This window comes from Denticeps clupeoides, chromosome 18, assembly GCF_900700375.1.
Source record: "Denticeps clupeoides chromosome 18, fDenClu1.1, whole genome shotgun sequence".
In the NCBI taxonomy this organism is placed as follows: domain Eukaryota; kingdom Metazoa; phylum Chordata; class Actinopteri; order Clupeiformes; family Denticipitidae; genus Denticeps; species Denticeps clupeoides.
Genome location: NC_041724.1, coordinates 16,312,427 through 16,337,898, shown reverse-complemented (window position 1 = coordinate 16,337,898; position 25,472 = coordinate 16,312,427). Strand labels below are relative to the sequence as shown.

The window sequence follows — 25,472 nt, the reverse complement described above, 5'->3', positions numbered from 1 at the left end:
GCCAGCACATCAAGAGATGTGGAGGAGGCCGTAGGAAGGCAACAACCCAGCAGCAGGACTGCTACCTCCATCTTTTTGCAAAGAGGAACAGGAGGAGCGCAGCCAGAGCCCTGCAAAAGGACCTCCAGCAGGCTGCAAATGTGCATGTGTCTGCCCATGAGGTCTGTATGAGTGCCCGACGTCCACAGGAGGGGGTTGTGCTTACAGCCGGACATCCAGTATGACCGGTTTGGCAGTGGCTCAGTAATGGTGAGTGGTGTCATTTCTTTGGGGGGCCGCAAAGCTCACCAGAGGTAGCCTGTCTGCCATTAGGTACTAAAATTAGATCCTCAGACCACTTCTGAGACCATAAGATGGTGTGGTTGACCCTGGGTTCCTCCTAATGCAAGACAATGCTTAGCTTATGTGATCTTATGTGGCTGGAGCAGTACCTCCAGATGAAGGCATTGATGCTATGAACTGACCCGCCCCTTCCCCAGACCTGAATGCAATTGAGCACATCTGGGACATCATGTCTCGCTCCATCCACCAACAGCATGTAGCACCACAGACTGTCCAGGACTTGGCAGATGCTTTAGTCCAGGTCTGGGAGGAGATCCCTCAGGAGACCATCCGCCACCTCATCAGGAGGGGGGACAGGAAGAGAGCCTAGTGGGTAACACACTTGCCTTTGATCCAGAAGACCCAGGTTCAAATCCCACTTACTACCATTGTGTCCCTGAGCAAGACACTTAACCCTAAGTTGCTCCAGGGGGGACTGTCCCAGTCGCTCTGGATAAGTGCGTCTGATAAATGCTGTAAATGTAAATACAGGCACATGGAGGCCACACCCACTACTGAGCCTCATTTTGACCTGTTTTAAGGACATTACATCAAAGTTGGATCAGCCTGTAGTGTGTTTGAGTGTGACTCCAAATTCAGACCCCCATGGGTTAATAAACTTGATTTCCATCAAGTGGAAATGATTTTGTTGTCAGCACATTCATATATGCTATTTAACAATAAGTATTTAATGAGCATATTTCATTCATTCAGATCTAGGATGTCTTATTTGTGTGGTCCCTTTTTGTGGTTTGTTTACATGATTGTCATTTAGGATAAAAAAATGACACTTCCAACAGTGGTAAGTTTATTAAATTCATTTAAAAGGAACAAGGAATGAAAACTGAATAGCTGAAAATAAAAACTAAATCCAAAAAATGATCAGACTGTTCAGTGGTAAACACTCAAGATTTAATAGCCACACAACTCTTAGTATTAGTATAAATAAAATCAAATGGTGTAATAAGGCCCAAACAGAGGTCCAAACTAGTCATGGGTCTGTAAATATGTGTACAATACTGAGGACTGGGAGTCTGGGTGAAAGTGATATTCTCCTTTTCTAGTGTATTTGGCTAGTGTATTATGGCTTTATATACAGAAGCACCATGGAAAGGGTTTGTTTTAAGGGTAAAAAGGGATTTGTGTAAACAAGCGTTCTCAATGGTCTCTAATAATGATCTCAGGTTTGTTTGAATGCCATTAATGCTACTCCAGCAGATATTGCATTTGCTGTCTTGTTGTAACATGGGCAAGGAGTGGAGATGCTATAGTGCATATAACCTCTGTGGGTGATGTGCATAAACTCTTGTGTAAAAAGGGTTCACTGCAATGCAAAGCCACTTAGGGTAAATAGGTGGAAGACATTTTTCAGCTCTTATTCTGTGCCAAGAAGCCATGTAGATGTGAGACGATGTGAACAGTTTTGAGAGGCAGATGATTCAAGGAGGACGGTAGACTAAAAACTTCAGCACCTTTCTTGGATCAAGGGTCTCTGTCCAAACCCAAAACATCGGCATGGCTTCAGCTTGCATCACCAGTCACACATTTAGTCCAAATAGCAAAAAGTGCATTTGTATGCAATACACAATGACAACCAGAAAAGGTTAATTCAACTTTTCACTGTGGTGGAGGACCTATTAACAAAGTGTTTTGTAGCATAGAGGGAAAAACTCTTTGTTGCTTTAGATAAGACACCAGAAAGGAAGACATCGCCCTGACCCTCATCCATACAGCACCTGTGGCAGAAAAACAAACAAACAAAAAAAACACGGACCCCCATCTCATCCATGAAAAGTAAAATCTCCATTTGTCTCAGACCACCGATTAAATGTGGGAATTATTTTTTTTTACCTCTGTTCTTCCCCAGGTGTTTTCAATGACAGAAAACTCAAATAGTTAGCCCTAAAATATTAGTATTTTAAACATTATTCAATTTTAAGAAGTAGCTACAATTGGAAATGAAAGGACTCTGCAATGACACCACAGACTCTGGCTATGAATTCTTCATCATGATGGATGGACTTTTGCCTCATAGATAGAACCATGGTCCACATTTTTTTTAATGGTCCCCTATAATGATTTTTTTGCTTTTATATAGATCTTAGTACTTAATACTATATTTCTTTCCGAAATTCAGCCATGGTGCAGAATTACAGCCACTTTCAGTGAGTCACACAACGAGATTTACCCAGGATGCACCTTTTCGGTGTGTGTCACTTTAAATGCTAATGAGGAGGAGAGAGGCGGGACCAGGAGGAAAGCGGATATAGAAGTGCGCGAGCATTCGCGGAAATTACGTCATCAACACCATTCACCAACCACAATGTATGGCGCAAACAGGAAGTTGTGTAGCCGTTTTTACAGAAAAATTTTTAACTAAATCACTGGTTCTACAGCATTTCACGCGACGGAACTAAAAAGACTAATTTTATGCTCATTTTCACATCCAATTACCGAGTAATTGGAATGCTTCGCACGTTTAGAAGCCATGATGCTCGGTGAAGTTACTTTTCTAGGGGAGGGGTGGGAAATTCTCTGGGTGGACAAAGCATGAGAAAGACAAGGTAACGTTTTCCCTTATGACTACATAAGGGGAGACATTCCAGATCCGACAGTCTGAGCTACCACTCTCTGAGCGGTAAAGCAAAATGGTCACAGCACTCTTTACACCTATCGCCATTTCTAGCCACTGCAGGACCATAGACAGGCTAGGGGAACTCGTATTAATGTTAAATAATCTCACAAAGTGAAATTTTCATAATAGGGGACCTTAAACAGAAGGCAGGTAGACTCCGTATGTCATAATATGAGAGAACACATACATAAATTGCATCATTATGTTACATTGTACTTATCACACTGCTTAACTGTACTACGTCCTGACATTTTAAGATGGAATTGACAGTGTTATTCTTGCAGGGTACTTCCCAAACACCTGTAAACTTAATCATTTTTTTCTAATCACATATATAAAGCAAAGCCAAGGATATCTTAACCCCTAATTCTATCTATGGTGACACACCGTTCTATACTATACAGCCTCTCTCTGTTGTCACGAGAACATTTTTATTAAGCCGTAAAACAGTGTGTGTCTGATTAACCAGGAGATTCAAGTAGTAAAAAGTGCAGTGCTGTAGGATCCTGCAAGCAGAATTTAGGGGGAAAGACTTCATTTAGGAGAGTCTGTGCAAACAGCAGAGGTGGAAAAGTCCAAGTTTTTAAAGTATATTAAGTTTCTGCACCCATGCAATGACTAAAATAATATCAAATTATCTCAGTTAGCCCCAAAGCAAAGTGAACTGGAAGGTCTTTACGCTTTCTGAACTTGACCTCTCCACCTCTGTCCAGTAGTCCAACTTGTGACCACCTGCATTAACACCCAGTATCCGCACTGCCGTCCGCTGCTGTGGGTCCATTTTGTGGGGAGGAGGTGTCTGTTTCAGCATATCTGATTCCGTTGGACTCCACGCTCTTGTGCTGCCCATCACACTTGCTGCAAAGCACCAGAGTCAAATGCTAAAACTATAAACATTAAAACCTGACCCTACTTAAAAAATACAAATAAATAAATAATAGTGGATTAAAAAAATTGCTGAAACTACTAGTAAGGAAATTACAGTAGAACAATGTGACCTTTTCTGGAAATTCTGGGAATAATTTCTTAGTCTAAAGCCTAGTTTGTTAGTTTGTTAAGCGTAAATATCAGGATAGACAAGCCAAAGAATTGGTAAACATGGGCCAGCTAGAATATTGTATTGGATGTATCTGAACAATAAAATAGAGTTTATTGTGCTGGAGTGATCAGATCACAACATCTGTTTTATTTTATGTGGTTAATGCCCTCATTTTACAATATATGGCCAGGTTTTTGCTTATATCACATCAAGTATGTATTCAAGATTTCAAATGAGAAAATCCCTTCCAATATGTAGGGTATTTCTGCAGATGTCACTAATGCGTTTTTTTTAATGTGGGGACAATAACTAGTACCACGTCCACTACCAAGTCAAGGTTTAAGACCCTGCATCGGGGTCGTCAACTAAATTTGATTCTCGGCAGACACTGCAAGGGCTAGATGCTCTTCTAAAATACAATATTAATTGTATTCTATCTTATGTAAAATATTATTATTTGAATTATTAATTTTACTACCAAATTTCTGTTATTTTTTAGCCTTTGTCAATGTTAACAGACTCATATTATTTGTACTGCTGACAGCCACAAGGGGGCGACAACAACATTTTCGGTTTGTGCTACATGTGAGTTATTTCCAGTGGTTTGACATGGGCCGTTGCTCAGGGTGCCATAGCCACCCAAAATTTCTTTTTTCTTTTGTGAGCGGTTTTCTATTGCCCATTTGCAGCGACATAAATTGTGTTAAAGATGCAAAAAAAGTAAACTTACCGAACTTCTGATGGCCCTTTCTCTGACAGCGATCTGCGGATGTTGCCGATCTGCCGGACTTCTTCGGGTTGTGTACCCGAGTCAGAGCTGCGCCTAATGACCCCTGAGCCAGCAGGGTGCAAGCAAGAATTTGGGCTGCCTCCTTGTGCTTCCAGGTTTTTGCTGTAATCAGAAATGTGCTCGCCGTTCAGGCAGTCAGATGAGGAGCCTTGGCTTATCCCTCCATCCTTCTCATCTACAGACAAAAAATTACAAAACAAAGTATGTATTAAGACTTTTGTATGCAACTGACATTTTAATATTACATTACATACTTTTTAATGGATTACACCACACTTAACAGTTAAACATCAATGGTCATGGTAATATTACAATGGTAATATTTCAAGGGTTAAAAATAGCCCAAAAAGACACCTACACAGGTCCTGTGCCTATTTCATACATGCAAGGACAGTGTAGTGGAAAAAAAACACATGTTCCAGTTGGATTTGTATCACAGTTCTTTGGACCTACCATCAGATACCGAACAACTTCATCCTTACCTCCTGCACTGGGATTGGATGCCTGCTTACGCCTCCTGCGCAGAATCACCTCGAGTTCTGAGTCCTTTTTGGCCTGTGCTGCTTCCTGACAACAGCGGGTTGGGCTCTTCTTCACTGTCTCCTGTTCAAACAGACACAGTAATATTAATGCTTGATTAATAATGCTGCATATTACATTTCCTTCAGACAAATATGATTTGGACAAACTTAAATTACCAGAATGCCTTTTAGCTCTTCCATCGCGCTCTCCTGTGGCTTTTCCTCAACTGCAGGGGGCTGCTGTAACATAAAGACCATTTAAATGACATTATACTGTAACAAACCCCACTATTATACATCACAGTACACCATTTTGTGGATTGAAAAATTATGTCTAAATTGAAATTCCAACACAATCCCAACGCAAGTATGTGGTACTCAATGAACTATATAATACATTTCAAAACTGACACCAAGCTAAACACAGTTCCTTTAAAATTAGCTTTGAACAACTGTTAAAAGTTTTTTTTTTGTTAGTTTTATAAGAATTAATCCAAAAATTCAGACAGTGTCTCTCACAGCCTATCACAAGATACAAAAAAAACGTGTGTGTACGTCAATTTTTTTTTACATAGCTAATGCAAGAAGCCACAGTATTGATTTCATTTTCTACTGCCCCTCTGAGTTCACTAGAAGGCATTCTGGCCCATTCCTCAATCAATAGCTAATCAATTGACTCTGCTCCTATCAGCCATCCATAAAACCCTTTAATAACCAAAGCATTCCCTTGAAGACCTTGGTGACCCAGTTCAAAGTTCAACTGCTTTTAAGTCATTAGGTCATGCAACAAAAACATCAGCGCACCTATCAATATCTATCTTAATATCTATTAAAAATAATAAAAAATATGGTATTGTACTGTTCTAATAATATTTGCTCAATATCCTAGAGGTTGATACCAATACCCAATCAATAAAAAAAAGTGAAGTGATTGTCACTTGTGATACACAAGTGACAATCAGCACATGGTGCACACAGTAATCCTCTGCATTTAACCCATCACCCATGAGTGAGCAGTGGGCTGCCATGACAGGTGCCCGGGGAGCAGTGTGTGGGATGGTGCTTTGCTCTGTGACACCTTGGTCGATCTGGATTCGAACCAGCAACCTTCTAATTACAGGGCCACTTCCTTAACCGCTAGGCCACCACTGTAATAGTGTTTTGTTTCTCAATGTGCCATTTTTGTATTGTGCTGGGAATGCAGCTCAGAAAATATATATTATATGAGACTGATTTATACTGATTTTGAAAACCTCTCAGACAGCATCTTTTATAACGCAGTTTTAAATAAATGTCATTTTTATTTTAATAATGAGAAGCTCACCTTAATGCCAAACCTCTTCAGAGGGGAAGACAGGAAAAGAAATGGAGAGATCAACAAAGCACAATCACTACTGCACAACATGTTAAAGTAACTTTTATTGTAAGCTACTGATATGTAGCTATATACTGATGTCATATTCCTGAGCAGAGATAAAGTTTTTCTTTAAATGAAAATACAGGCCATATACCTTAGTGTCCTGCCCTTTGACTGGTCTGAGCACCACCCCATGTTTGATTCGTTCCATCATCTCATTCACTGCCTTCACCTTCACATCATCCACGCCTTCGCTTGCTGCTGCATGACACAAAAAAATCAGCCCACAGCGTCTCCATACAGCAAACATTAGAGAGGAAGCACAGATGACACCCAGACATTGGCCACTCACCTGGTGCTGGCTCGTTCTTCAGAGAGACTTTGCCACCCTTGGAAGACTTCCTCATTATTGCAATAAGGGAGCTGTCATATACATAGAACAGCCACAGTAAATGAAAAAAAAAATACAGGTTAAAATAAATATTGTAATAAACCCCAAAAAATACTGTTTTATTTTTATGCAGCACATGAATAAAAGGTTTAGATGCATAATCAGTATGTATTATAATGTATTACAACAAGCAAAGTGAATGTTAGTCACATTGTTATTTTTATTATCAGAGCACACACAAAAAAATGAGCGCAGGAATCAAGAATAAAAACTAAAATTATATTTCTGAATATATTTTCAACTGGAAATTCTGGGATCTTTAATGGGAAACATCTGCAGCCATAAGGTTGCATTAGCTGAAATAGTGTGTTTATGTCTCCCTTACACACCAATATCACACCACTTTCTTTACAAATATTTCAAAATCATAACCTAAAATCCCTAAACCAGACAAAATGCTTTTATTAATGTTTATAATACTCAGTCAAATACATAATAATTTTGCAAATACAACTCGCTTACATTTAGGGGTTGCAGTAACCTAGTAGGTATCATACCCGTGAATTAGCAGCAAAGTGGCAGGTTTGATCTTCACTCACTAACATTGTGTCCCATAAGGGCACTGTCACTGCAAACAGTAGAAGCTGTTTAAGAGCATCAGCTAAATTATCCATCCTGTTGTGTCTAAACAATGATCTTTGGTCATTGTGGGTAAGACACCTGCATCTGAACCAGAAACACCACTTACTACCTTTGTGTCCCTGAGCAAGACACTTGTCCCTGTAACTACTGATTGTTAGTCGATCTGAATTAGGGCATCTGGTGAATCCCATAAATGAAAATAGAAATGTAATCATAATATAATTGCCCGTTGATATTTTGTATGCTCTCATTACACTGAACACAAGATACAAAACCATCCACCAATATTGGCACCCCTTGTAAAAAATAAATAAATACCTACATACTTCATCCTACACTCAATTATTTATTTGGAATAATTTTGATTCAATTAGAAGTCTCATTTTCCAGATTTTTTGTTAACACCACTTCTATAATCAGACAGGAGTGGGCTGCTTGGCGCAGGATCGGCAAGAGGGCGGTACCTGAGGGGGTTGCAGCGTGATGGGGGAGGGGGAGGAGGCGGTGGGGGTGGAGGTGGCGGTGGGGGAGGTGGCTGTGGCGGCGGGGCTGGGGGTGGTGCAGTCCCCTGAGAGGAGTCTGCTGTTGAATTGGAGGGTTGCTTCTGTGTCTCCATCAGCGCTTGCACTGAGACACAAACAGGGGCAGAGGCCGGGTTATTAGTTACAGGGCAGATTAAGAAAAGTGTCTGCAAATCAGACAGATTTGCAGGAAGAAATAAATCAAAAGCCTACAAATTCCAAACCAAATAAAAAGTTATGCTATATCATTCATCACCACTATGTCTTTCTGGATATGCTGTATCAAGTAATGTGGGGTTGTTGAGAGCTATATTTCAAGCAATTACTTGGAATAACAATATGAAAAAACACAGTTTATAGTGCACTTTATAATGGTCATGTAATTGGCTTGTATACTTTGTTTTCCCAGGTCCCTGTTTTTCTTCTGCTCTTCCTGCAGGTGAACCTCTGTGTCTTTCTTCTCCTCTTCCAGGAGCTCCAGCTGTTTCTGTAAGTCTTGGAGCTGCTGACGGAGGCTGCTTTCCCCCAGTTCGGCTTCTAGGGTCTTTACCTAAGTGAAGAGGAAGGTTCGGTCACATGTTCCTAATCAAATCCAGCATCAAAATCCAAAATGGCTGCGCCTGTGGTGGCTGCTCTGGTCATGACCTGCAGTGAAAGCTATAGTCCTGAAATGGGTGCTGTGCTGATTTGACCTATAAATAGCATTGTTTTGCACAGAAGATACTTCTGACTTGGGTGATCTGGGCAGTGGACAGTGCCACCAAGAAATTAATTTCAGAGTTTAAAAAAAATCTGTACTTTTTTTCAAGGCCTGTGTGTGTTTGAAGTGTCATTTTACATGTAACCAATTTAAAGTTAAATATCCCTTTACTAGCAGACCAGATGTTATTGGGTTGGACATTCAGGCATTTTGGCTGGACATTATGTCCAGTTGGTCATGTTTTTTTTTTTTTTTAATTAACAACTCATATCTGGGCAAATGCATCCTAAAAAAAACACACAATCCACAACCCGGGCATGTAGATGCTGACATCGTCAACTAGCTGGGGGTGATGGAGACCATCCAATGAGTCACTTTTTATCAATGGAGTTGTGCTGTGTCATGAGAGCACTGAAGAATGATGCAGAGTCATCGTCTTTATTTTTCAGTCACTCCCTCTCACAGCCCTTAATTCTGAGCTGCGGCTCATCCTGCAGCGCTGACGTAGCAAATGAGCTGCAGTGTGACTGCAGGAAACACTGACACAAAACATTCCTTTTGCCAAGAGCAGATCAGTTCCACAGAGTTAAACGTCATTAAACGACAACATCAGCATTTAACAAACCTCTATCAGGGGTAAAACAGTCTTAAATTATAAGGGTCTTAAGATAAGACTCTGTTAACCTTGGGCCATGGCTCTGTTCTACAATACGGTTCATTACAGCAACTTCGTCTCTTTGTCCGAGATTTCGTTCAGGAATTAGATTATTTGTAGTATGTGATTCTTATTATCTGTACCTTCTGCTGGTGCTGCAGCCTTTCTTGCTCCAGTGTTTTAGTAACATTGGCCACGTCCTCTAGGGCCTTAAGGAGCTGCAGGCTCGGGTCAGCCTGCTGTAGCAGGATCATGCTCTGCCGGTTAGCCTCTTTCTGCTTCACCAGCATCTAATGGAAGGTAGAGAGCAAAAGCGATGAAACTGAATAAAAAACATGTCTGAGTTTTAAAATGATCCCACATCCCAATCAAAACCAGTGGCAATCCATGTGAACTAAGAAACTGCCTGGAATGGAATAATGGCCTGGGGTTTGCGTGTACCTCGTGTGCATAGGTCTCTGCCTTCTGCCGAAGGCTTTGCTCCAGGTCCAGCTGGTCCTTCAGGTTTTCGTACTCGTGAGCCGCCATCATGGACACTAAACAAAAGTGGCCACCATCATCAACTGGCCATTAAAGGCATTTTTCTGGATGTTTCATGAATAATATAATCCATAAGCATTAGTGCTGAGTGGAAAAGATGGTAAATCTGTTCTGAAACTCTCTTCCTCCAGAGAGCAGTTACATCCATTAGCAACGGACAGCGCTGTGGACATTTCCGGTAGGTCACTAACTTGATTGACAAACATTTAAATACTGTCTGGAACTCATGCTAACAGCTAGTAGATGCCAGACGTGTACATTTTGTTGCCCCTCACCTCAAAACAAGGAACCTAGTAAGATCTGGATCATGCTCACCTCTGTTGAATCTCTTGATAGTCTTGCTCTGCTGCTCAATAGTTTTGTAAAGCTCCTTCATCTCAGTTTGATCCTTTTCACTCTACAGAAATAGAAAAGGGGAGCAATGTGGTTAATTAGTGGAAAAAGACAGAAGAACTTACTTTCTTGACCATGAAGCATCATAACATTGTGAAAGTCAAAGACAGACACCAAGGAGCTCGGGTTATCTGCGCGGGTATTGATTTCCAGACTACAGCAGGATCTCACCTGGATTGTCAGCTCCTCCAGCTGCCTCTGATGCTCCTGTAACTGACAGGCCAACTGTTTCTTCTCGTCCAACAGCGTTCCTACCCTCTCCTGAAGGTCTGCAAGAGCACAGTTCATACAGTCAGCATGGCAGCGCTGTACAGTAACAGTGAAATCCAGACAAATAATTCTATAATTGCCGTAAATTAAGGCATGTGCACATTATGTGTACCTGCATTAAAAGCTAATAACAGAGATATAAAAGTCTATTGGTATCCCCATTACTTATCTGTAAATTAGATTTTCTATTGTCACGTTTCAGATGAGATGGCTTGCATGTTCTGCATACACAATACAACAATGAACCGTATGCAGTATTGCTGTGGCTTCTTCAGATTTCACATGACTGATTGTAATGATTTTTGTTGCTATTTCAGTTTTCAGCCCTAACAGGAGCGGAGCAACTAGGGTTGCCAACTTTATCAACCCCAAATGCAGGACACTTTGTTACAGGTTCGCATGCAGAGCAGCTGAACCCCATGTGATTGGAATATGGGATCAGAGCAGCCCTGGAAAGGGACAAATTTCGAGATGTCGGACAAATTGGGAGGGCTGGCAACCCCAGGAGTAACACTGACCACCATTATTGCTACTGCTCACCTTTAACCTGCTGCTGGTACTGAGTGTATGGGTCGGGGCTGGTGTCCTGAGGCTCAGACTCCTCCTCCAGGGATATGCAGTCAGTAATGCTGGGCAGCAGCTCATCCAGACAAGGCCGAGAATTCAGACTCAGATACTTCAGCTTTCTGTTCTCGCAGTTTAACTGAAGGGGAAAACCCCAGGGCATGAATTTAATTATCATCACAAAGATGTGTCTGTGATTAACAAGGCTGTTCCCAGAGGTACAACATGTTAACATGCTATTGCAGAAACAGATAAAAGATCTTCACTTTACTACCTTCGTAGCCAGAGCTTCTGCATTCTCCCGGCAGGACTTCTCAATCTCCAACTGCGTCTGCAGCACACTCACCTCTTCAATCACCATCTGTGAGACTACACATGAAGTCCATTATTAAAACCGCGCCAACTCGTACGTAGATGGTGTGATTACGGAAAACTCTACTATGAGTGCACCCTCAAAAGATTTTAGGCATAAAACAGGGGGCTACACTCCTTCAAGCTGTTCATTCTGGGCAATAAATAACCAGGGTTAATGAGAATAATAAAATATATAAACACAGTTCATACATAAGTTATGAATATTTATTGATCAATAAGCAAATGTAAATGATCCTTCAGAACTTAAAAACTCTGAACTCTGAGCCTCAATGTGAAGTCCATTGAACATTAGGTCAAACAGATCAAAAGTACTTGCATTGAACTAGACGAATTGATTACTTGAGCTCAGCATGAGCTATGGCACAATTTTCACATCTCACGCATTTGTACGGTTATCCAAAGAACAAAATGATTAATACATGAACACATGGTGAACATTTCTACTACTACTATTATGCTAATTGCCCATCTGCCGTAACTTTAGCCTGTAAGCCGGAGTCTCAGCAGAGGCTCGGGTGTCACAGCAGTGGCAGGTCTGCAAAGGGAGCAGACGTGTTGGTCAGCAGAACTGCGCGCTGCCATTACAGGCATAGAGTATCTTCAAACACTGTTATTTTCCAGCTGACTTACAAAAGTCCCCAGAACAAACAGTGTCGCTTAAAGTAATTGTGTACAGATTTGAAATACATTTTTTTTTTAAATCAAAAAAGAAATCAGCTGGTGTTTAATCAAACACGCAATCATGTGTTTGATTAAACACAACTCAACACAATCAGATGAGGTTATGCAAAACTCTAACATTATTACAGCTTTACAGAATTAATCAATTTTAATTGCGATAGACTGTCCTCATATTATTATTATTTTTTTGTCTTTTAGATGATTTAATTTAAAGTTAAAAAGTGTGTATATATTTTGTAAGCTAATGTGCTCCACTGCAGTGAGGGGAGTCTATGCACAAAAGCAGCTAGTGAATTATTCACAACTCCCGCGTTGGTCTGCCATGAGGTTCCTTTCGTGTTGACATGTTGTCTACATGTTGTCTTGAGCTCGTTTCATGTGAATTAATAAAGAAACAACTAACCCCTACAAACACTTCTGTAAAAAAATCAAAACAGATTTCCCGCTGAATGGACATGCCCTTTATCTCCCTTTATCCCTGAGACTTAAAACCGTGATGCAGTAGTTGCAGTAGTTTCACCAGGGTTGGTTGTCAAAGGGAAAAGAAGCTGCACTGGTCCTAACCTTCATCACTTCCAGACATGGTGTCCCTTTATGCAAAAGCAGTTGGGATTTGCACCCACCAGGGCAGAATTGCACGATACGACATTTTTTATAGAAGCATGAACAGACTGTTGACTAATTTCTGCTCTCATGCTGCATGTCATGCTAACCAGTTTTCATTTTTTTTCCTAATAATCTAAATCCATTTTTCTTTGATAAATATAATGTTGGACCATCAGAATTGAATTGACACAGATGCATAAAATCCATCAGTAACCTACTATTTCCGCGTCTGGCCATGAGGCAGAAAGTGTGTCAGAGATGCAGGTCATGTGCATGCAGCTGTGGAACACTAATGTCCCGACCCGCCCGGCGTCTGTCCCTGACTCAGGGCTTCTGCTCGTTCTGCTTCTCTAATGATGCAGCACTGGAGCGCTGCTGCAGCTTCAGGGATCGGTTCCTGCATGGATGTTCCAGGTCAGCAGATACAAAGCATGATGCCCCGTGAGGAAAAGAACCAAATGCATGGGATAATAAAACCCATCAGGGATGACAAGATTCTGAACAGAAGAGTAGAAAAGAATAGATTACTGGCATCCAAATAAATGTTGCCTGACCTGACACGAATACTGCCTTTACAATGACAGGATTGTTAAAATTGTCCCTGCTGCATTTCTCTGCGCAAGGTTGGGAAACAGCTGCCGTCTTACACTCCGAGACAGTCAACACCAGCTCCCCGCCGTGCAGCCAATCATCAAACAGCCTCACAACCAATCACAGAAACCCAGCACTACAGCATTGTCCTGAAAGTCAGCAAGTAGGCCATTCAGCTGACATTTGCAGTGTCATGTTGGAAAGTGCAGAAATAGAATTAGATCTCTTTTAACATACATTTTAGCTCACCTCACATAGAACTTAGCATCCTAATAAAATTGAGTAGCAGCACTGTGACCTTAATTAAACACGCCAGGTAAACTCAGGAACTATGGGCTAATGGAACCTGAGGGTGTTTTGCACCGACCACAAGAGAAGCACTGGGTGGGAGGCACCCATTCATTTTCTGCTGATGAATAATTTACTTCTGTGGATTTGAATAATTCAATGAAATAACATGACATGGGCCAGGCTGAGTATAATTCAAGTCGGTTAGGAATTATGATTGTACAGGACAGACAAGACAACCCCCAGATGACGGGGGTTCCCTCTCAGATCAGCTTCAGTTCGTTTGTCTGTTTGTTCACTACACCAGCAGATAACTAAATGCAGTAAATGATTTGAAAATATCCCTTTTTCTACCCCTTTATTTACCCCACGGAACATGCCTGACTAGCTGAACTTTCACATTGTCACATGACAATTACACCTCTAATGACACATTCAAAGGCCAATCAACATATATTCATTTCTAGAAGTAAATGTATCCCATTTACACAAATAAAGCATGTAAAAGGTCCACAAAACTAACAAGAAATGTGCAAAGCACAGTATAATAGTTAAATAATCTTTAATATTCCGTTCATCTTCTTACCTGAGAGTCACTCGTCTAACAGCATGCTGTGTGTTGGCAGATCAATTGTTAATGCTCGCTGTATTTCATTACGTGTCACTAGGTAAGCATGCCTAGGTCAGGTCACCAAAACAAAAATCCATGACATGGGCTGGCTCTGGGTAGTCATGGTAACCAGAAAAACCTCTTACACTGAGGATTCAAGGACCAGTCAGAGACCCACGTTAATGAGACGGGTGTAGAAGTGACAACCACAAGGAACTCGACATGTTCCTCAAACACAGATGACAGACAGAAAGATATTACATGACAAGGGACAATCAGATGGCTCCTCAGCTCCATCAGCATTTTCACTATACAATGCCCAGATCAGACATTAAATTTGGCTGAATCTTCCTTTCACACCGATTATATCTGCACTGGATCACTCACCACGTTTAATGTGTTTCAACTGTCGTTCGGCTTCATCTCTCTCTTCTGTCAGTCGTTGGCACTAAAGGAAACAAAGGAGAAAAAACTGATCTGGACACCTTCTATGTCACTTTTCATAGTCTGTGCTTAAAATAACTCATGGACCCCACATTTTTTTTCTCTTTCTTGCACAGCATGAGAAGACCTGCAGACGATCTGCAAAGGCCCTTTATCCTACAACAGCCTGGATGTGTTCTCTGTAAAGGCCTGATTAAGGCAGGACTTCCTCATGGTTTACCTTCAGACATAATGCAGAGCAAAGAAATAACGTGAACTGTGGTCAAAACGAATAGTCCTGATAAAAAGTATGCTATAACTTGCCCTGATTTAAAATATAATAGATTTCAAAGTCTATATTCATTACATTGATTCATTTTCTTGTCCTATTTTACATACATTACCCTGTAAAGTACATTAAAAAATGAACTAATCAGAAATATCCACTGGAAATTTCTAGAAACAACGATATCAATATCATCTTTATTTATTTGAGGATTAAAAAAATTATTTAAATCACTTTCAATCCAGTCAGGTATAAATTCCCATGACCATACAGACGGTTAAAGTAATTACAATTTAGATTTCAGCATAATGATGTATATATATATATATTTTTTTTTTTAAATATCACATACTTTTAACAGACATATCCTGAAATGTAGGCATAACAAAATAGGTTTATGGAAAAGACATTACATATGAAGCATTACGACATTGTACAGGCGGCAAATGAAAAGGGTGTTACCCGACTCCCCCCTCCCAAAAAAAAAATCACGATGCCGGCTTTTTTTTAACACTGTATGAGCAACCTGATAATCTGATTTGACTAAAAAAATCCATGTTCTGTCGACTCGATGAATTACGTGCCTATAATTTAATAACAATAATAAAAATCCTTACCTCATGTTTCACTTTTTGTGTCTTTACCTCATCATCCCTGCTACCCTCCATCGCTACCACTGATGAAGAAGAACAAGGGAGCGCCAGAAAAAAATAATAATGATAAAAATAGAGATAAAGTCAAACTAATAGTCCTCCCGAACAACAATTACGCCGACATCATTTGTATGGCATCGTATGCATATATATATTTTTTATTTTGTTTCATCATCCTAAGCCATCCAGTGCGCGTCCTGCACGCCAGATCGGATCGTTCACTGACAGCAGCGCGCGCTGCCCAGACTCAGCACCCCCCTCCCCTCCCGCGCCTCGCCGGTGCTGCGCGCGCAGCCGAGTGTCCGGCCCCGCCCTGCTCGCGGTCATGCGCACATCAAGTCAGCACGTGCTGTCGTCACCTACAGTTTTAGACGTAATTTAGGTGAGGGGGGCGTGATATTTTTCAGCAAAGCTCTGATAAGGCCTACAGTAGACATCCCCCCCAGTATAATCACATCACTGCGATTAATAAATATATCAATTATATTGCCTTAATAATTTGTTTATTTTCTGCATATATTTCATTTGCCAGCAAAAATATAATCATCTGATAATACTACTCACCCCCATGGCGAATATTTGGTATGACCCAACCCCTCTTTTTTGAGGCGCGTCCGGTCGGTTTTCAGTGGATGTGTAATACTCGGATCTTTTTCAGGATTCGGCTCCCTGTGAGTCACTCACTAAACTGATCAGGGTGTATGAGTCACTTGAGTCAGTATTGCCAAAACGACAACTGTGAGTCAATTGAAGTGTTTGAATCGTCTTTTAAACGAAAGTAAAATGCCTTGAGATGACAATTAATCAAATTAAAATAAAACAAGGAAATAAGACAAGGTTACTTCGGTGACAATGATTTACTTGAAAAAAGGAAACTTTTTACACACATATGCATAACAATAATTCGAACAAAAAGGCAAAATGTACAAATTAGGTCATAGCCTAAGAATAAATATGCCAAATAAGAACTGCAGTTAAATTATTTTTATAATCGTTTTAATGTTGGGTCTTATAATTAGCCTATAATTTTTTTTATTATTGTTTTTTTCAGGGCTATCAGGACAACAAGAAGAGTTGGCGGGCAGGTATTGGACGAGTTCAGATCTCCTGGACTTGACTCATTGCCATGCCACCAACTGATGGCCATTTCCTGCCATGCACTGTGTTACGTGCCTGGACGTATGCTCCCACGCGTTCTGTGTGGCTGGCTGTGTTTTTGTGTCCTGTCTCTTTTAGGATGACTTTGTGGGAGGAGTTGAAGCCTTCCAGCTCCACCTACCATCTGCCTATTGGTCACCTCCACCTATATAAATAGACTTTGGATGGTGTTTCGGAGGTCCCCAGGGTCAGCTAGGCTCTTACTCTTTTGGGAGGTCCCCAGGGTCCACGGAAGATCTGCAAGGAGCTCCGTTGGGGATCTCATTCGTGTGTCTTATTGCTTTGTGTGATAGACCCTTTGTTGTTAGCCTGTTAGCTTTATGTGCCCTTTTGGTTAACTTTTGTGCGTGTTTGAGTTATCCTCACTGGACAATCCCTTCTTTTAAGCTGTTCTGATGTTGGTTGGCGGTAGTGATTCTGCTGTTTTATTGTACCTGTTAGCTCACTGTATATAAAAGCACTGTTTGTATGCTTTGTTTGGTTGTGGGTGTGTAACAGCAGACCTCCTCTCCACACCCTTGTCTCGTTTCTTTAACCCCTAGACTTAGGAACGTGACAACTGATTCAGAATTCGGGTCAGAGGACTGAGACTTCCTGCTGGTGATTCAGTGATGACACAAGTTTCATGGCAGAGGCAGTCAAATTCTAATTTGTGGGTGGTAGGAGCCTAGTGGGTAAGACACCTGTGTATGAACCAGAGCACGACAAACTGAGCAAGACACTTAACCCTGTGTGTCTCCAGGGGGACTGTCCCTGTAACTACTGGCGAGTGGTGACCTAGCCTCCTGGACCGCCAAGGTGCCACTGAGCAAAGCACTATTCCCACACATATTAATAGATCTAACTCTTTATGTATAATGCATGACTAAGGACATGAGGCACTTTGATATTGACTTATTTATTACAGGAACAAGCCAAAAATAATTTGAAGACAGCTCTCAGTAAGGCAGGTCTCAATTCTACAAAGCACAGGAGGCAACAAGGACGAGAAACAATTGGCAGATTATATCATTGCAAGTGACTTAGAAAGAGACTTGACAAACTATTTCAAATTGTCACGTCATGGCGCTATGCAGTCTTTCATACAGGACTAGTACATCGGAAATAAATAAAGCTTATTAATAACTGATTAGCTGCTCAGATTTGCAGAAATAAGGCACACACACACATGCACACAAACTCCACAAGGTCTATGTTCTGGCGGTGAATCTGTGATCTTTATCACTGTTAGCTCTGGAGGACCAAGGCAAAGTGAAGGTGAGTTGTAAGAGAACAGCCAAACCAAAGAATCTAAAAATGATGAGGGTGGCCCATTTTCAGAAGAAAGTAGGAAAGCGTTTGTGCCGCAGTCTGAGCAAAACAAGGTTCCAGGAGAAGCAGCGGACAAAGAGGTAAATTGAAGTATTTATACAGTTCTTACCCCCCAACAGATATAAAGGCTGATTATTTTTGAATGATCGTATATAGGACCTAAAACTGAATTGTGGAGGAACTAGCATTTTTGTAATACTTTCTTCATTCAATGACTCTTGTTCAATGCAATTTAATGATCTGTCTGCAGTCCAACTTTCTAGAAAATCTGGATGAATTTGTGACTATTGATGAGCTGCCTGAAAAGGAAGATTTAGACCCTCGTGACTCAGAAAGCAGAGCTCAAGATTCCACAGGTCAAGAATATTCCTAGTTAAACGCTTCATCATTATTAAGCCAAATACTTTATTTATTGATTCATAATGAATGGTATGAATGGTTATTAGCTTGAATATATCATTTAACAGATTTCATATGGATAATTTAAAGATAATACATCTCTTTTTCTTTATAAGATTTACATTTATTTCCTTTCAACAGAAAATCCAAAGAGTTGGGTAGGCAGTACATATATTCAACCAACTGCTTATCCTGTACATTTACCTGCTTCAGTGTGGGTGTGAGGCTGATTTCTGCCTCAACATTTGTAGGGATTGAGGGACCTGGATACCTTGACAAAATCCTGTCTTTGGCACAACCTTTTGGAAAAGAAGTCAAACATCTTTTGCTTAAAGTTATGTCTGAGGCAAGTCCCATTCAAATGGGCCAAAAAGTGCTTAACACCTCTGGGAATTCCTTCAAGACGGTTGGAAAACCATTTCAGGTGGTTTATTATTATTATTATTGTTATTATTATTACTGTGAGACTGTGCTATAATATAAAACAATGACATGAGGGGGAAAGACTTCATTGGATGTTATGCTATATGAGTGAATGGGAGTGAAGTGATTGTCACATGGTGCACACAGTGAAATTTGTCCTCTGCATTTAACCCATCACCCTGAGTGAGCAGCCATGACAGTGTGTGGGGACGGTGCTTTGCTCAGTGACACCTCAATGGCACCTTGGCAGATCGGGATTCGATCGGGCAACCTTCTGATTATGAGGCCGCTTCCTTAACCGCTAGGCCACCACTGCCCCTGCCACCACTGCGACATGAGTGGAATATGAACTAATGCAATGCAACCAAAATCAGTGTTTCATTGAAATGGAAAATGGTGGAAGAGGAAGACACAAGCAATTCTCGTTCGATTTCTTTAGAATTTTGAGTTTACAAACTAAGAGCCCTGATAAGGCCTAACTTGTCAGCAAAGAGCATGCTCGGAGATTGTTAAGTGCTAGACGAAGAAAAAAATTATAATGTATATATATATTTTTGCATTGTTTTTGTGCAATGTGTATGCATGTGCGTGTGTAAGTGTTTGTCTGAAATATTTTTTGAATAGTAGGATTTTCACCTGCTTCTTAAAAGTGGTGGTAGTCTCGGCTAGTCGTATGGAGGAGGGCAGGTTGTTCCACCAGCCAGGGACAACAACGGAGAATAGAGTTGATTGGAATCGGAAACCTCGTGAAGAAGGAATTTTCAGTCTCATTTCATTTGCCGATCTGAGAGAGCGTGCAGGAGAGTAGCTAGGTAGTAGCAGAAGTGGGACAAAGTCATTGCTTTTCAAGTCACAAGTAAGTCTCAAGTCTTTGCCCTCAAGTCCCAAGTCAAGTGCCAAGTCAAGACAGGCAAGTGTCGAGTCAAGTCCAAAGTCAAGACTGATAAGTCTCAAGTCAAGTCCTAAGTCCTGCAGTTTGAGTTTCGAGTCCTTTCAAGTCTTTTCAACCGCACAATAATAATAAATTTTCACCGATTTTCACGATTTTCACCGTGTATGCTTTTAAAATCTATTGTTTTATTAAAACAAGTGCAATTGAAACTGCAGAAATAAATAGTGCTGACATTGCACTATTAACTTCATTTTTAATATTTAACTCATATTTTTTAAGAATATTCTTCATTTTTAAACCACTGCTTTACAGAATAATCGCATCTGAAAAAACAAGTGCAACTAATTATTCGAACAAAAAGTGCTAACGTTGTATTTCCATGACATATTGCATTTCAATTAGTTCCACAGCAGTTTGTCCTGTCCTGTAACAAATACATGAACATAACAGACTTAACCGCGGGAAGTGGAAAATAAGATGTACTTGTGTTTACCAACTGTTTATTCAGTTAAATAGCTGCATCCATGTTACCACGTCACGTTTGATGTGGTAATTTCACAGTTCGAAGACTCGTTCTCGCCCCCTACAGTGCAATTCGGCTAGGTATACATCCACGCTAAAATATCAAGGTGAAAGTCATCATAGTGTAGCGCTTCTTCTTCTGCGTTGTGTAACTTTTTGATTTCGTTTCTTGAACCACAAATGATGAGCTGACACCCAAGAGATTTGCTGTGCAAAGTATTCTGTACAAAAAGCAAGGTCGCGTCACACATCGCGTCTTTCTGCACAGATTACCAGTTTGCGACGTTAACAGCGAGTTTACAGCCTCACTGATTTAACTACACAGCAAAGAAAAGTTAGCAAATAAGCGTTAGCATTCACTCAGAACTTACCGTTCTTTGTGCAACTTCAAATGTCGAGCGAAGTTGGAAGTTGTTGCATCTCCATCTGTAATCTTCGTCCCGCATGTTTTGCATACTGCTATTCGTTTTTTGTTGACCACCTCGTAGTTTTTATATCCGAACGAAACTATCTTTGGTATCATTTTGTCTAACTGGCGCGTTATTTGAGAGTTCCACTGCATTGGTTGTGCTGTAATTTGATTAGATGGATGCTGTTGGCTCAAAACAACGTGGATCTAATTTGATTGGATGTCTTGCCGACAGCAAATACGCTCACAGACGCACATATACACAGACATTGAAAGATTCAGAGCGTTCGGTAATAACATACGTTTTAATATTTGGGTTTTCTGGGAAACAGCAAGTCTTGTCAAGTCAAAAGGCTCAAGTCCAAGTGAAGTCACGAGTCAATGATGTTAAAGTCTAAGTCGAGTTGCAAGTCTCTTTACATTTTGTCAAGTCGAGTCTAAAGTCATCAAATTAATGACTCGAGTCCAAGTCATGTAACTCGAGTCCACACCTCTAGGTAGTAGTGTGTTGATGTAGGAGGGTGCAGTTCCATTTACAGCCCTGTAGGCAGCATCAAGGATTTGAACTCAATGCGAGCAGCTACCGGGAGCCAGTGGAGAGAGGTAAGAAGGGGTGTAACATGGGTATGTACAAGTGTCACGGGTGGGCTGGACATGGCGTTGAAGGAGGACGCATTCGCACGATTTCACAGGACAGGGGTTTAATACAAAATACACGAGACATGGGAACATGAACATGCACAATGACCCGACAGCGAACAGACACGAACAGGATAGTTTTATACAATTATATAAATATACACCAGATGAACACGATCAGGGAACATTACACAGGACAAACATGAAACTCTGGTCCGAACTCCGGATCCGGAGTAACCCCTGCCGGTCCGGATCATGACAACAAGGTTTAATTTTGCATCTGGAAACAGTCGACAGACTGACTTCTTTAGCCAAACAAGAAGTACTTTCAAGTTCTTCCTGACTTGAATTTTGACAACCTACATGTGATGTCAATTCAGTCGCATACGTCATGTGGCGGGTCGAGAAACTGACACCACACAACCATAAATTTAACGTGGGGTTCTTTATTTGCTAGCTGCTCAGAACAGCTGGGTTTTTGTTTCCTCACACTAACAGAAAATAAATAAAAAAACATGGACCCCTGATTTCAATGAACAGATAACAAAGATAAAATAAAATGTCCAAAATAACAGTATCCAGAAAAACACAGTATTCAAAATAACAGTAGCAAAAGAAAAATACGTTATTCAAAATACGGCAGTGTCCTCTGAGTCTCAGGTTCCTTAGAAACTCTTTACCACGTTGCTTGCAATGGCTTATGCCACACACCACGGCAGTATCATGCTCCGTGGACACAAGAACGTTTTTCACTCCTCAGCAATACCGAGTTCGCTGCACCTCGCCATGTGCGCCCCTTTGCCGCTCGCGCGCCCGCACCGCCCCGGAACTACCTGTGGAGACCGGAAGATACAACCTGAGCCCTCACTTCACAGTGACCCAGTGATCTTCCGCCACCCATGGGCAAAAATGCGTACATTACTTAGATCAGGAGAAATTGGAATTTCCCACCCGGTTACATCATATGAAACTTTTCATTTGTGAAGCTTTTATATTTCTCAGAACACATTGATTTATGTGAACATCTTGTAATAAATCTATTATTATTTCTATTATTATAAATCTATTATTATTTCATCCTTTTTTTTTTTACGAAAGTTAGTATAGTATTTTTGTCAGAAGGCATGCTGAATAAAGCTTCCATTTGATTAAATCTAATAATGCAGTGCATCCGGAAAGTATTAATTTTTTCCACATTTGTTTTATGTTACAGCCTTATTCCAAAATGGATTAAGTTAATTTTTTCCTGCTCACTGCTCATCAAGGGTTATGGGTTGAAGAAGGGGACACATTTCGTAGTGTGCCGTGCTGAATTTCACAATGACAAAGTTCACAATTTGTTTAAAGGTTTATTTAGAGAACAAGAGACTGCCAGATTGGACACTTTTCACCCAAATGATGACACGTCGGCATGAAATGGGGTGGATTGTTTGCAATTAAAATACTTGACGTCTTCCTGGTTTAATTGTAATACATCATGTTATTTAATTTTTAATTCTTAATAATTTGTAATATTTATGAGTCGTATTCGGTAAAGTGTTAGAAAACCCAAACTGGCAACCACGCTGAGGCGTATGAGCGCAGCGATGCGGTCGCCATGGTTTTTCCAACATGGCGTCTCCTGGTGCGTTGTTCCTTCATTTTTTATATTAAGAACCAGGGGTGCAAACTTAAGTTTAATACACGTTGCTAACTGAGAGGGGTTGCATTGGTGTTTTTTGTACACGGCAAAATGCTTATTGTTCTAGACGCAGTTTTATATACAATGACTTTTACGTTCCCAACAAGTAGCTTCACTCTCCTGGTATAAATGCTTTGTTTGCGGTGTTGTTTGTAAAATGGGTTCACTTTTGGTAACAACATGCGATTCCTCTCGTTTCTCTTACAGGGAAACAGGCTATTGTATCCTTGGGTATTATAAATTGTTTGCTTTTTGTGCGATTAACATATCAATTGCATATCTTTAACCAAAGTTCGCCAGTTGTCCTCCACACCCCTACAAATCCTCTTCTACCTCAATAGCTACTACTTTGCTGCTTTTTTCGTTGCCGAGAGTCTTATGTTTGTCTACAAAGGTATTTTTCTGGAATATCTTTTTACATTGTAAACGTCAGGCTCGTCCTTGCATTACTTCTGCCTGCATAATGTGTCTGTCCTGCAGGAATATTGCTCCCATATCCTTCGCCAAATCTAATATTGGACATTGTGTTGCTTCTGCTGTATCTTGGTCTGGAAATCCTGAGACTCTTTTATGGTGAGTTTGATGGAAAGAACTAATTGAATCACATCCTCTTTTTCTATTCATATAATTTTGCACATCTTAGCTCAGATTTTGTTCTGTTTTAATTTGAGTCTGTAATAAATGCTCATTGTGTTTGTTAGAACTGAAGCCATGTCACCTTGTATATAATTCCTCATATATAACTCTATGATTTATTAATAGCAGAGCTAAGAGTGTGGTGAGATTTGACAGTTTTCTTCCATCTTCCTGAATTCAGGCTGGAAAGGGAATCTCTGTGAGCGTACCCTGGCCATGTCGGTGAGCGTGGGAGTGATGGTGCCTTGTACCGTACTCTGTGTGTACTACCTTCTTCTTCAGACGTTTGTCCTGCGCCTGGAATTCATCCTCAGTGCTGTTCTGCTGTGCTTCTACAGTGTGGAGCTTGTTCTTGGTCTGATGGCCATTTCTACTTTCTCCAGGTACGCCGGCAGAAGTTTCCCTTAATTGATGATGAAAACTTTGTTTGAATGTTATTTAATCATGGCAGAACAGGCTGAGTTTTATGCAGTTTATGCACCATACATACAGTGTTCTCCACTATTAAAACTGGTAAAAGGGTTAGAAAGGACCAGTTTGATGAAATAGCTTTAAAAATGAGGAAACACAAATCCTTCTACAATCTCCCTTTGCCAATATAACTGCACAGATGTAACATGTATAATGTTGGTATAAGTAGCTATTTTTTAACTTATAAACTCTTAACTTATAACTCTTTGACTTATAAAGTGCAACATACTTCTCCATCAGGGGTTCCAATAACAGTGGAGTGCACTGTATTTTATGTTTTTATAGTTTTATATGTTAATAAATTAATTAATATGTTTTAAATCTTAAAAAGGCTAACCTTGAGTGCCATCCATAAAAGGATTTTGAAATAAACTCAATCTATTTCTTTTTGTTTTGAAGGGCCAGCATGTACTAATGTTTTTATCTATGGAGTACTGATTGAACAACATGATGGGCTAATGGACTTTTTTTTCTTTTATTTATTATTATTTTTTTCATGCATTAACATTAGCTATCATCCTTTGTATTTGGTTAATTTTGGAGCAAAGATTGATGTATTACTGGTGGTTGTCTGATCATAGTTTGATGTCATGTTTTTAAGGCAAAGACGTGTTTCCTGATATGTTAAATCCTGTAAATTGAGATTGTATATTTTTGTATTAAAAACAAATTCCTTTGTCCATACAACTCTCATATAGAACAGGTGTATATTGCTTTACTATGTTCACTAATTCATCTTTTACATCCTAAATAGTTAGTATCCTAGTTATTGTAATACATTTGTACGTTTACAATATTTATCAGACATCTTTATCCAGAGTGACTTATCAGTAGTTACATGGACAGTCCCATAGAAGACAACTTAAACAACTTTGGGATAAGTGTCTTGCTTATCCCCAATTCCTCAAATGACTTTGTGCTCTTCTGGTTCATAGATAAATTGTGTGTTACCCAATCCAGGCCTTTTTTTTTAGATTTTTTTTTATTATTATTAAATTTTAATTAAGATTACACAGTGCAATCAGAAAGCATTCAAATGTTGTTACAACTAGTCAACATGGACAACATCTGTCTACTCA

General features: G+C 40.2%; 2 protein-coding genes across 7 annotated transcripts; one reads left to right on the top strand and one right to left on the bottom strand.

Annotated features, from left to right (window-relative positions):
- Positions 1-1,116: 1,116 nt before the first annotated feature.
- shtn3 (shootin 3) lies at positions 1,117-16,067 on the bottom strand. Of its 5 annotated transcripts, XM_028960266.1 has the most exons (18): positions 15,817-16,067; positions 15,027-15,154; positions 14,878-14,938; positions 11,614-11,708; positions 11,316-11,478; positions 10,677-10,774; positions 10,428-10,509; positions 10,014-10,108; positions 9,716-9,862; positions 8,614-8,767; positions 8,161-8,323; positions 7,016-7,086; positions 6,818-6,924; positions 6,631-6,645; positions 5,484-5,546; positions 5,268-5,388; positions 4,726-4,960; positions 1,117-3,814 (listed from the first exon to the last, which is right to left on the bottom strand). In XM_028960266.1, exons 2-18 carry the CDS (start codon positions 15,051-15,053, stop codon positions 3,694-3,696), a joined length of 1,818 nt encoding a protein of 605 aa, XP_028816099.1. In that variant the 5' UTR covers positions 15,054-15,154; positions 15,817-16,067; the 3' UTR covers positions 1,117-3,693. The 5 variants fall into 5 exon arrangements, with proteins under 5 accessions (XP_028816099.1, XP_028816095.1, XP_028816096.1 ...); XM_028960262.1 differs by lacking the exon at positions 15,027-15,154; XM_028960263.1 differs by lacking the exon at positions 15,027-15,154 and having other exon boundaries at positions 5,484-5,543.
- A 7,140-nt stretch (positions 16,068-23,207) lies between these two features.
- On the top strand, positions 23,208-25,080 carry tmem216 (transmembrane protein 216). Of its 2 annotated transcripts, XM_028960340.1 has the most exons (6): positions 23,208-23,229; positions 23,494-23,507; positions 23,587-23,680; positions 23,767-23,859; positions 24,104-24,305; positions 24,793-25,080. In XM_028960340.1, exons 1-6 carry the CDS (start codon positions 23,217-23,219, stop codon positions 24,806-24,808), a joined length of 432 nt encoding a protein of 143 aa, XP_028816173.1. In that variant the 5' UTR covers positions 23,208-23,216; the 3' UTR covers positions 24,809-25,080. The 2 variants fall into 2 exon arrangements, with proteins under 2 accessions (XP_028816173.1, XP_028816172.1); XM_028960339.1 differs by having other exon boundaries at positions 24,104-25,080.
- The last annotated feature ends 392 nt before the right edge of the window (positions 25,081-25,472 follow it).